The following is a 10,545-nucleotide window of genomic DNA, read 5'->3' on the forward strand; positions in this document are numbered from 1 at the left end:
TAATAGTAACACACACATGCGCAAATAAAAATTGCTGCAAAATCATTGATAATTAAATGCCATTGATAGGGGTTGGTGTAAAATTTCCTTTGTGTCATGTGTGTAAGAAATGTTAATGTTGATAGCATTCATTTTATGTTGTGAAAATAACATCCTTGAGTGACTAAATTATTAAAGAATCAAACCACCATACTCAGTGGTGTATGATTAGATTGTGTAGTATCATAATTAAAAAAGAAGTATACCATTAGAAAAGGATCCATACATTTGTAAGAACAATTGGAATGCTAATTCAATACTTGAGTATATCAATTTTAAAACAGGTATTCTATTTTAAACAAATCCATGTTATAAATCAGTGGTAATAATTGGATTGCTGATTTTCACTGTAGAAAAATGATGACTGTACCTATTTGATATCATTATGGAAATTGCACAACACTTGGGCAGGTATGGTATGAAAGGCTGGGAAGGTGTTGCACTGCAGCAACAGGTGGCAGGACAGTGAACAGGGATTCGGAGGGCACAGGCACAGAAACAGACAAGATGTTTTCCTTAAGGATTGTCAGCACCAGCCATTACCAGGCGGAGCCAGTGCCAGACCTGGATGTACAATACTCCACTTTCCGCTCTACGGATGTCCGTAAGGTGCCTGTGCTGCGCATCTTTGGCGCCACCCCTGCAGGTGATGACTGCCTGTCTCTCTGTCTAATTTTAATGTCTAGTCTGCAAAACTTGAAATCTTTATGGATTTCATTCTGCCGAATATGTACATGTTAGTGTTTAAGTTGTCTGTGTTTTATTTTGATGTTGTGAACTGTGCTTTCTGGCTTTCTGTTAAAAAAACCAAACTTTCCTGTCTGGGAGTGTTTCCTTTTTTTAGTTTTTTATTTATTTGTTCATTAACAAATTCTTCCCAGTATTTCACCCTTTTGTTCATTCTTCTCTTTCACGTTGTGAGAGATATTACACAAATTTTAGAATTAGATTCTGAGAAGAACAGTTAAATACGAATAAAGATGTAACTTTTTCATGTTCTTTTACCTGAGGCAGACTAAGGTTAAACAGATGACTCCAGGCAAAATAACAGGAATACTATGGATTCTCAAAACTAGAAGATAACTTGTGCAAGTTGCAGGGAAAAAAATGTGAATGGTATTAATTTTTCAAAATGAATGATATTGGTGGAAAAATGTCAAACAGAACAATCTGTTATTATATAAAATATGTATAAATTTTATGATTGTTAAAATCATGTGCACAGATATGATTAAGAACATATTAGTCTTGCTTCTTAGTATTGATTGTATTTATGCTATATAAGTATCCATTATTATTATTATTATTATGAGGTAACATATTTTTTGACAAATGCTTTGTGAACATCCTGATTGGATGATAACAGACATATGACAGTTTGTCACTGACTGAGATTGTGTGTGTGTCTTTGTGTCTGTGTATGTGTCTTTGTGTGTATAAAATGTGTGTGTGTAATATATGTGTGTATACATGCAATTGTTTGTGCATGTTTGCTTTCTTGAGAAGGAAAGAGGGACTAATCAAGTACTGATAACTAGCATGTTGCGATGATGACCTGTGCAGGCCAGAAGATATGTACTGATAGCTAACATGTTGTGATGATGACCTATGCAGGCCAGAAGACATGTATGCATGTACACGGAGTGTTTCCTTACCTGTACGTACCGTACGATGGCACACAGCCAGCTGACAGTTACCTGCGCCGCTTTGCTGCCAGTTTGGACAAGGCCATCAACGTGGCCAACAGCAGTCAGGCCAACACCCAGCATGTCTTCAAGATCTCCCTTGTGGCTGGCATGTCAGTATTCTGCTCTCACTCACTCTCTGTCATACACAGTAGAATATTATTTACAGAGTTGGTCTCTTCACAATGTGACTGTGAGCGTCAACTAGCTGTCTTGTATTGTGTTCTTACCAGAAGGCATGGTGAAAGTGCTGTAATCACTGGCTGTTGTTTCAAGAGCAGTACATGTTTTCTGCAAAATTTCTTGCTTGATAACTTTTGAATTCTTGACTCAGATGTAGGATGTTAAACCTAGATAATCTTCTTCGTGTGCACACCCACAGAGTGGACAGGGACACCTGTGGTCTGCACAGATGTTGACTCAGGAACTATAAAATTCTCCTCTGCTTGTCTAAAGTACTGCTTGTGTGTTAGTATTTGCTGGGATGTGAATCTGGACTTTGCAGTATGAAACTTTTTTTTACTCTCCCTCCCAAGAGGTAGCATCATTCATGTGTGACTTACTGTTAGTTTGAAAATCCCAAATTCATCAGTCATTGTTGGATGTAAGAATCCTGTTTCCTCTTCCAAACTCTTGGAGTGCACCAGTTGGAAGTTTTGTTCTGTGAGGCATGTAAGAGGGGAATTTTGACATTAACAGCATTCAGCAGATAGGTTATCAGTGATTGCATTTCTTTAGAAATGTGGTATTGATACAAAATGGCTGTGATATAATTATGCCTTGTGTCTGATGTGTGTGTGTGTTGCAGACCAATGTATGGGTACCATGCTGAAGAGCAGCAGTTTCTGAAAATCTATCTATACAATCCCAGCACAGTGCGCAAGTAAGTTCCCCCCAGCTGCTTCACCCCAGCCTGATGCTATTATTTCAGTGTGCCCTTTTTAACACAAGTGGATGCATTTGTTTGATTCTGTCAGGGTGTTAACTGATCTGTTGATGTATTAGTTATAGCTAAAAACTTTAATCAACAGTAGCTTGAAAGTTTGTCCAGTATAATTGATTTTTTTTTTTTTAGCTTCTGCAGTGTAAATCAGTACCATCTGCTCATTTTTTTTGCACAGGAGAAATAAACTAACATTCTAAGAATCAGAAAGGAAATAAGTATTACTGTTGAAATATGCATGAAACTTACACATTTTTGTAATTTCAGTATCTCTTATAGTCAGCTATTTATCATGGTATGTGTATGTAGCAAGTTTGGAAAAAAAAAAGTTATCACCATTATTTATCTGACACGTGACTGTGTTACACCATGGTAATATAACAAGGTTACACCATGGTTAGAAGCCTGTTAAATAGTTTTCCAATTGAGGATGTTCATGTTGCAGTCTTGAGTCACGATACATCTCTGATCAGTATTTCATGTTTTTTCCTGTGTGAAATAGGTCACAATGGTTAGCTGTTTACAAGTATCTCCTGTGTCTGCTTGTACACAGTGCCTGAAAGAGGTGGGTTTGTTGCAGAGCGGCTGACTTGTTACTGGGGGGTGCGGTCATGAACAAGTCCTTCCAGCCCCATGAAGCCCACATCCCCTTTCCCTTGCAGGTTAGTCAGCATGGCAGTCTTGTAGACATTCTTATACTGAGTCTTTTCCCAAAGAAGATTCTTGGTAATGATGTGTACTGTGCTCGAAGCCCACATTCTCTTTCCCCAGCAAGTGAAAAACAGGCTTGTGGACGCTGACATAGGTTCCCCCTGGTCTCTTTTTAAGTATTGTAGTACATACCTGGCATGTATGTTGTCCATAAATTTGTACAAATGTGTGTGAAGACAAGGTGACCAGGGTGATGATGTAGCTGAGGGAAATGACCTCACCCACAAATGATTACTGCTTGTTTTGTTCCAGTTGTTCATTGACTACAACCTGTATGGCATGAACCTGATCAATGTGGCTGCCGTCAAGTTCCGCAGGAAACAGCAAGCACGTACTGGTAGGTGGCCAGATTTTCACCACAATTAGGTGGTGTGTGGGGGTTGAGGGGTCTGTTGATAGTATCGTACATCAGCAGTTTTGTGTTAGTGCAGTTAATTGGTGAACAGAGAGTAAGCCTCATGAATCCCATAATGTTATTGTTTCAAGCATCAGACTGTTCAATGGCTAATATAATGATGTTAGAAAGAGGTTTTGAAAGTATCAGTCTCTGATGTAAAATCTTTGTGTCAGTGCATGCATGTTTTATTGAGCAACAATTTCAAAATGACTGTTTCACCTCTCTCTCAGCCAGTTTCATCCTTCATTTGGAAGCAGTTGGGTTTGTAAGATATTCGTTCTGTCTGATATTGGATTGTGGGTCTCTTGACAGCCTTTCTGTATATTTGCGTTTTTTTGTTCTGAAGACTGATTTCTCATTGTTACTGTCTTGCAGATAACGAAAAAGCTGGTGACACAAGCTTTGAAGATAGAGGAGCCAGTGGCAGTCCCCTTTCCTCCAGGTCTATCCCTGGCAGCAGCAGCAGTAGTACCTTCAATACTCCTTCTAATGCCCACTGGGACATGGAAAACATCCCCAGGTGTCTGTTTTGTCCTACTGTTGCTTATTCCTGTTTACTCTTACTGTATGCCTTGTGTTGTGAAAAACAGTGTTACAGTGTTGAGCATGCAGTGTTTAGTTTACAGACAACAGAGAAAGGTGGCAGAAGACACTAATCTGCCAATACAAAGAGAGCAAGTCTCTGAGGGTCTGGGTTCGAATCCTGCTCTCACCCTTTCTCTCAAGTTTGACTGGAAAATCATACTGAGCGTTTGGTCATTTCAAGGTACCGTGTGCACCATGCACTTGGTGCACTGAAAAAGAACCCATGGCAATGAGAGTGTTATCCTCTGACAAAATTCTGTAGAAGAAATCTACTCAGATTGGTACACATGTATATGTATGCACTCATGGCCTAAGTGCGTTGGGTAGTGCTGCTGATCAGGCATCTGTCTAGCAGATGTGTAGATTATATAGGTTTGTCCAAATGCAGTGATCCCTCCTTCAAAAACTGAAACTGAAACCAGTAGCAACCAGCTTGTGGAATAATACTGTTGCTGTGTATGTGATGTGATGATCTGTTGCTACCAGCCAGTGTGGTGTGGCAGTGTGTGTGTGTGTTGCATTTTACATTGTGAAATATGATGACAATCAGTGACATGTATTATGTGTATTTGTGTGTGTGTGTGTGTGTGTGTGTGTGTGTGTGTGTGACACAGTGTCCTGTTGTAACCAGCCAGTGTGGAGCTGCAGTGTGTGCGTTTGTGCTGCATTTTACTCTTTTACCCAGAAAATGAAATGTGTTGACAATCAGTAACATATATTGCTGTGTGTATGTGTGTGTGTGACACTGACCTATCGTAACCAGCCTGTGTGGAGCTACAATGTGTGTGTTAGTGCTGCATTTTACTATTATGTTACGCTGTGATGATGACAATCACTGATATGTATTGCTGTGTGTGTGACACTGTGACCTGATGCTACCAGCCAGTGTGGAGCTGCAGTGTGTGTGTTTGTGCTGCATTTTACTCTGTTATGCTGTGATGATGACAATCACTGACATGTTCTGCTGTGTGTGTGTGACACTGTGACCTGATGCTACCAGCCAGTGTGGAGCAGCAGTGTTTGTGTGAGCTGCATTTTACTTTGTTACACTGTGAAATATGACAACAATCAGTGACATGTATTGCTGTGTGTGTGACACAGTGACCTGCTGTAACCAGCCAGTGTGGAGCTGTAATGTGTGTTTGTGCTGCATTTTACTCTGTTACACTGTGAAATATGATGACAGCTATTGACATGCATTGGTGTGTGTGAGACACAGTGACCTGTTGCTACCAGCCAGTGTGGAGCTGCAATGTGTGTGCTTGTGCTGCATTTTTCCCTGTTACACTGTGAAATATGATGACAATTAGTGACTTATATTGCACTGTGTATGTGTTTTGGTGTGTGTGTGTGTGTGTGTGTGACAGTGACCTGTTACTACCAGCCATTATATGACTATCACTGACAACATTTATCGCTCTGTGTGTGACACAGTGACCTGTTGCTACCAGCCAGTGTGGAGAGGCAGAGTGTGTGTGAGCTGGAAGTTGACGTGGTGGCAGCGGACATCCTCAACAGGAGAGAGGTCACAGGTGGGAGTGTCTTGTCATGATTGTCCCCATTTTCCTGCAGCTTTCTGTTGTACTGTCCTCTGTCCCAAGCTGTCTATAAGCCCAGGTTCATGGTGTATGTTTGTGTGGGTTGATTGAATTGCCACAAAACGATGCTGGACATCATTAATTATTTCAAGCATGTGACTGGCTCAGGGCCAGTGAGGAACACTGGGAACTTTCCTTGTGTGTATGACCATGTAACTGCAATGTGTGTGTGTGTGTCTGTGTGTGTGTGTGTGTGTGTGTGTGTGAATGTTAAGTAAGGGAGTGTGTTTATGTGTGTGTTTTTATGATTAGTAGCTGTTAATTTTACTGTCTCTTCATTTAAATGATGTTTACGTTTGTGTGAGAATTATTTTTGTCTGTGTATGGTGTATGTGTATGCATGCTTGCAAGGATATTTTGAGTGGTTATGTGTACCTTTGCAATTGTATATAAATTTAAGTGCATGTGTGTCGCAGACAACATGGGAAAGAATCCTGGGTTGGCGGCGATATGGGAAGATGAAAGACAGCGACGTCGAGATGTGGGTCAGCCATCACAGATCACACCGCAGCAGTCACAAGGTATAATCTGTTCTAATCTTGGACTTTCCTGAGGGTTTGATGTTTTGAGTAAGAAGTGTCTCTTTTCCAGTTAGGATTAGTATTCTTCTGCCTGACCTTGGCCTGAGTGAGTAGTCATTGAATTTCATCAGCTTTTCAAGAAAAAAAAAGTACATTATAGCTTGATTAAGCAATGTGGCATGGCATTGAATGTGTTTCTGTTTGTGCAGAGCATGATCATGTGGAGACTGCAGCCAGTGAACGTGAACTCTTGGAAAGATTCACTGAGATCCTTCAGCAGCAGCAGGCTCTAAGGTAATCAGTGTTCTGAAGTGAAGAAAAGGTCACCATTACCTACACTTTGTTATAGTATCAGTTCACTCAACTCAATTAGTACTGCCAGTTTGCTCCCCTGACTTTCCCCACAGTCAGTCCATTTGTATGGGTAAGAAATAAAATCGCCAAAAACCAAATGTTAGAATTTATGAACTGAAAACTTAAAAACTGATCAGTAAAATCACAAGTTAGTAGGGGACAAAATATTAAACTTCCTCCATTCTTATGCTATAATACAGTGAGATGATGAAAGTAACCATATTTTTTGTTTGAAATTTGCACATACCTGATGAATCATAAACGAATCCAGGAAAGCACAAAGAGTTTTGAATAGATTAAATTCAGAATGTTATGCAGTGTACGATAGGACCCGTTGGTCTGATTCTGTTTTCTGCCTTGTTACTGAGTTGAAACTGGGTCAGACGCCATAGTTGATATGCACTGTTCACATGAACCAGTCACTGTGAAAATAACTCCTGCTCGTGAGCACAGCAACACACACTGCATTTTTTGGTCGCAGTGGAGTGTGGAAAGGTCATTTGAGATATTAGCTCATAATGTCATTATGGAAGTTAGGTGCCACTCTGAACTTCAAAACTATTGATGGCCTGATCAGGGCCCTTCGACTGAAATTGTTGTAAACAACAGGGCCCTGATCAGGGCCTTTCATTTGGAATGTTTTGACCTGCCAAGATGTTGGTTGTTTGTTTTTTGTCTTCAAGGACAGGTAAAGATGCAAATGAATGGGTTTTTATTCCAAGCTGATTGGATTTTTTATTCTTCTGAACTTTGTTCTTTAGGCGAAGCGAGTCAGAGGAGTCAGAGATGTCGATAGAGGAGAGCACTCTAAGCCCTGAAGACGTTACCTGTATACCTGCCTCCCAGCTTGAGGATCACTCTCAGCCACTCTCACAGCAGGGAGGTAAGTGTGGAACAAGTGTTTTCTCCACATTCCTCATGTGTGTCAATGTCTTGTCTTTAGCCTGCCTGCTTCAAAATGTTTTACCATGTTTGGTATTTAAAAAAAAGAAAGAAAAAAAAGAAAGAAGCCTTGTGTTATGTTTATATGCTGCACGCACACATGAACACACACACGCAAACCACACACAACCCCTTCACACCACCCCCACATGCCTACGCACACACCCCCACCTCCACACCAGTACCCACACCCATGTACACCCCAGTGCACCTACCCCCGACCAATACTCACACCCACACTCACACCCCCACCCCCTACACACTTCCACCCCCCCAGCCCCCACCCCCATCCCCAGCCACACCACCCACACATACACATGCACACTTGCATGCATATTTTCTCCTTTTCATTCCCCATCCTCATAACCAAGTCAGAAAGTTTGTAGCCCTTTTGATGTGTGTACATGGGTCATTCAGATCAGGGTTATCCACACACACTCACACACACAGGTTGTCCATATACATATGTCATATGCCTTTTGTGTGCAGACTCGCAGGGTTCCCTTCCATCTTCCCAGGACACAGTGGTGTTGGAGGAGGAGGAGGAGGATGTGGTCATCAGCCTGGAGTCCATACAGCGCGTGGTGTCCTTCAGTCAGAGCTTTTCCCGAACAGGGTCTCAGCCAACCTCCACACCCCTAGGTCAGGATTTCCCAGCCTATTTTTTAAAAATTCAGTTATTATTTTTTTTAATTTTGTGCTTTTCCATTTTCTCTACTGCACCAGTCACAGTGGCATCACTCCCCTACTGCTGGCTCCAAATACTGATACACACAGTCACACTTGGGTTGCTTGTTGTAACACAGTTTCGGTATTACCAGTCCACAGGGAAGAAGCAGTGTCAGGTCTCCAAAAGGTACTGCTGCTGAGTCACTTCATTGGTGGTCAGTAATGTATGTACTGATTCAGCATACATATACTTGTTACATTGTCTGACTGGTTATGGCCTGAACACTTTCCCTGTGAAAGGTCAAGGCCAGAGGTCAATTATCAGTTTACAGCATTAGTGTACTTTATGTGCTGATGTAAGGCAATGGCTATATAATTATGTGACCTGTTTCAAGACAAAATTTGACCAAAAACAAGAATGCCAGAGAATCCAGACAGACAGAAAATACGAAAAAAATTAGCCGTATGGAGAGCACAGGACAGGAGTCATAATGGCTGCCGGAAAAAGAGGGTGCTAGCCAGCGGGACAAAGGGGAGGTTACCTGCTTCCGGGAGGTTATTGGCTGTAGTTTCGTTTTCTCCGCATAGGTGGATAGTAGTTTGCACAGGCAGTAATGTCAGACCCCTGCTGGAGTCTGCACTAGTTGGGTCACGGTAAGTATGTTATTTAAACGTAATTTTAGATAGAAAATTTCCTTTTTGTGACCATGACTGTTTTATGTGGCTGCGGCTGATTTCTTAGGCAGTGACTAATTCATGTAGACTGGCTTGTAGGTGCCTGCTTGTGCATGCATGTGTGTGTGTTTGTGTCATGTGTACGTGTGTGCCCCAGATAAGAGGGTACAAGAGTACTCGCTTTCCTTGAGAACATTTCTAACCTGTTGTCAGTATTTGCAAGATGAAATTATGTGATTTCTGTGAGCACTGGCTGATTTCTGTGGCTATCACGGCTGCTGCAGTTGGAATGAAGAGACTCAGTACAATTAGTAGTGACCTGTATTTGCAGAGGGAGAGGCAGCAGCAGACCGATCTCTGGTGGATGTGCTGGCAGCACTGGCTGAGGAGAGCTCACCTGTATCGTCGCAGCGCTGCGCAGCGCAGGTGGAAGCACTGGAAGATGAGGATAGTATGGTGGGGCAGAGGGTGGTGCTGCCGCCAGACCCTGCTGCACTGCAGCAAGATGAAGAGGAAACGTTGCACATGTCACAGACTGTGCCTGAGGACATGTATGTGAGGTTTTGTTTTTCGGGTGGGTGCGTGGGGGGGAGTGATGCGTGTGTCTTGATGCATGTTAGTGTTTGTGTATGTTTGCATGTGAATGAGTGTTTGTATGTGTGTGTGTCTGTGTGTGTGCACATACAAGATGGGTATGCTTGTGTGTGCGTGTGTGAATGCTCATTGCACTTTTTGTACGTGTGTATATGCATGCATCTGCATGAATGCATTGTATATTGACATGCGTGCGCAAACAACTGTGTATTTGAACAAACGTGTGTGTGTGTGTGTGTGCGTGCGTGCGTGTGTGCGCATGCTCAGTCAAGGGTAGAAACTCCAGAGTACTTTTTCTCCTAAAGGACTGTGGCAGTCTTTCAAGCCCAACACTCATGGTACAGGCAAATCATTGCATGTACAGAGACATGTATTCAAAGGCATGTTGGCACAGGCAGATAAGCAGACAGACACACTGTTCATTGCTAGTAATGTGTGTTCAGTGTTAGCTATCAGGTGAACTCCTGCATACACACTGTTCACTTTGCGCTGTTGATGTTGTGTTTTCAGTGACTGCCATGACGTGGAGGGGTTGGATTCCACCTGGAATGGTTCCCCAGACCAACAGAAAGAGCAGTGTGTGATGGACAGTGATGAGGCTGAAAATGAAGATGAAGACGATGATGATATCCCTCAGCTGGATGGTGCTTCTGATAAAAAATCAGGTGAATTTTTTTGATAGTTTCTGTTTTCTGTTATGTTTCCTTTTATGGAAATGACAGGGCAAGGAAGTTGTACTACATTACATTGTATTGTATTGTTTTGTATTGTGTTGTATTGTATCATATCATATTGCATTGTATTGTATTGTATTATGTGTTATTGATGTACT

At 41.8% G+C, this 10,545-nt stretch overlaps 1 protein-coding gene across 1 annotated transcript in view; it reads left to right on the forward strand.

Moving 5' to 3' along the window:
- Positions 1 to 10,545, forward strand: part of LOC143282799 (uncharacterized) — a 47,666-nt gene that overhangs the window by 1,293 nt on the left and 35,828 nt on the right. Inside the window, exons 2-14 of the mRNA XM_076588576.1 lie at positions 451 to 685; positions 1,654 to 1,837; positions 2,533 to 2,607; positions 3,248 to 3,329; positions 3,631 to 3,715; positions 4,151 to 4,295; positions 5,795 to 5,892; positions 6,375 to 6,479; positions 6,689 to 6,773; positions 7,595 to 7,716; positions 8,265 to 8,417; positions 9,451 to 9,670; positions 10,224 to 10,378. Coding sequence (XP_076444691.1) covers positions 547 to 685; positions 1,654 to 1,837; positions 2,533 to 2,607; positions 3,248 to 3,329; positions 3,631 to 3,715; positions 4,151 to 4,295; positions 5,795 to 5,892; positions 6,375 to 6,479; positions 6,689 to 6,773; positions 7,595 to 7,716; positions 8,265 to 8,417; positions 9,451 to 9,670; positions 10,224 to 10,378 — 1,648 coding nt within the window. The 5' untranslated portion in view covers positions 451 to 546. The remainder of the gene's footprint in view (positions 1 to 450; positions 686 to 1,653; positions 1,838 to 2,532; positions 2,608 to 3,247; positions 3,330 to 3,630; positions 3,716 to 4,150; positions 4,296 to 5,794; positions 5,893 to 6,374; positions 6,480 to 6,688; positions 6,774 to 7,594; positions 7,717 to 8,264; positions 8,418 to 9,450; positions 9,671 to 10,223; positions 10,379 to 10,545) is intronic.

The sequence above is a fragment of the Babylonia areolata genome, chromosome 6, assembly GCF_041734735.1.
Source record: "Babylonia areolata isolate BAREFJ2019XMU chromosome 6, ASM4173473v1, whole genome shotgun sequence".
In the NCBI taxonomy this organism is placed as follows: domain Eukaryota; kingdom Metazoa; phylum Mollusca; class Gastropoda; order Neogastropoda; family Buccinidae; genus Babylonia; species Babylonia areolata.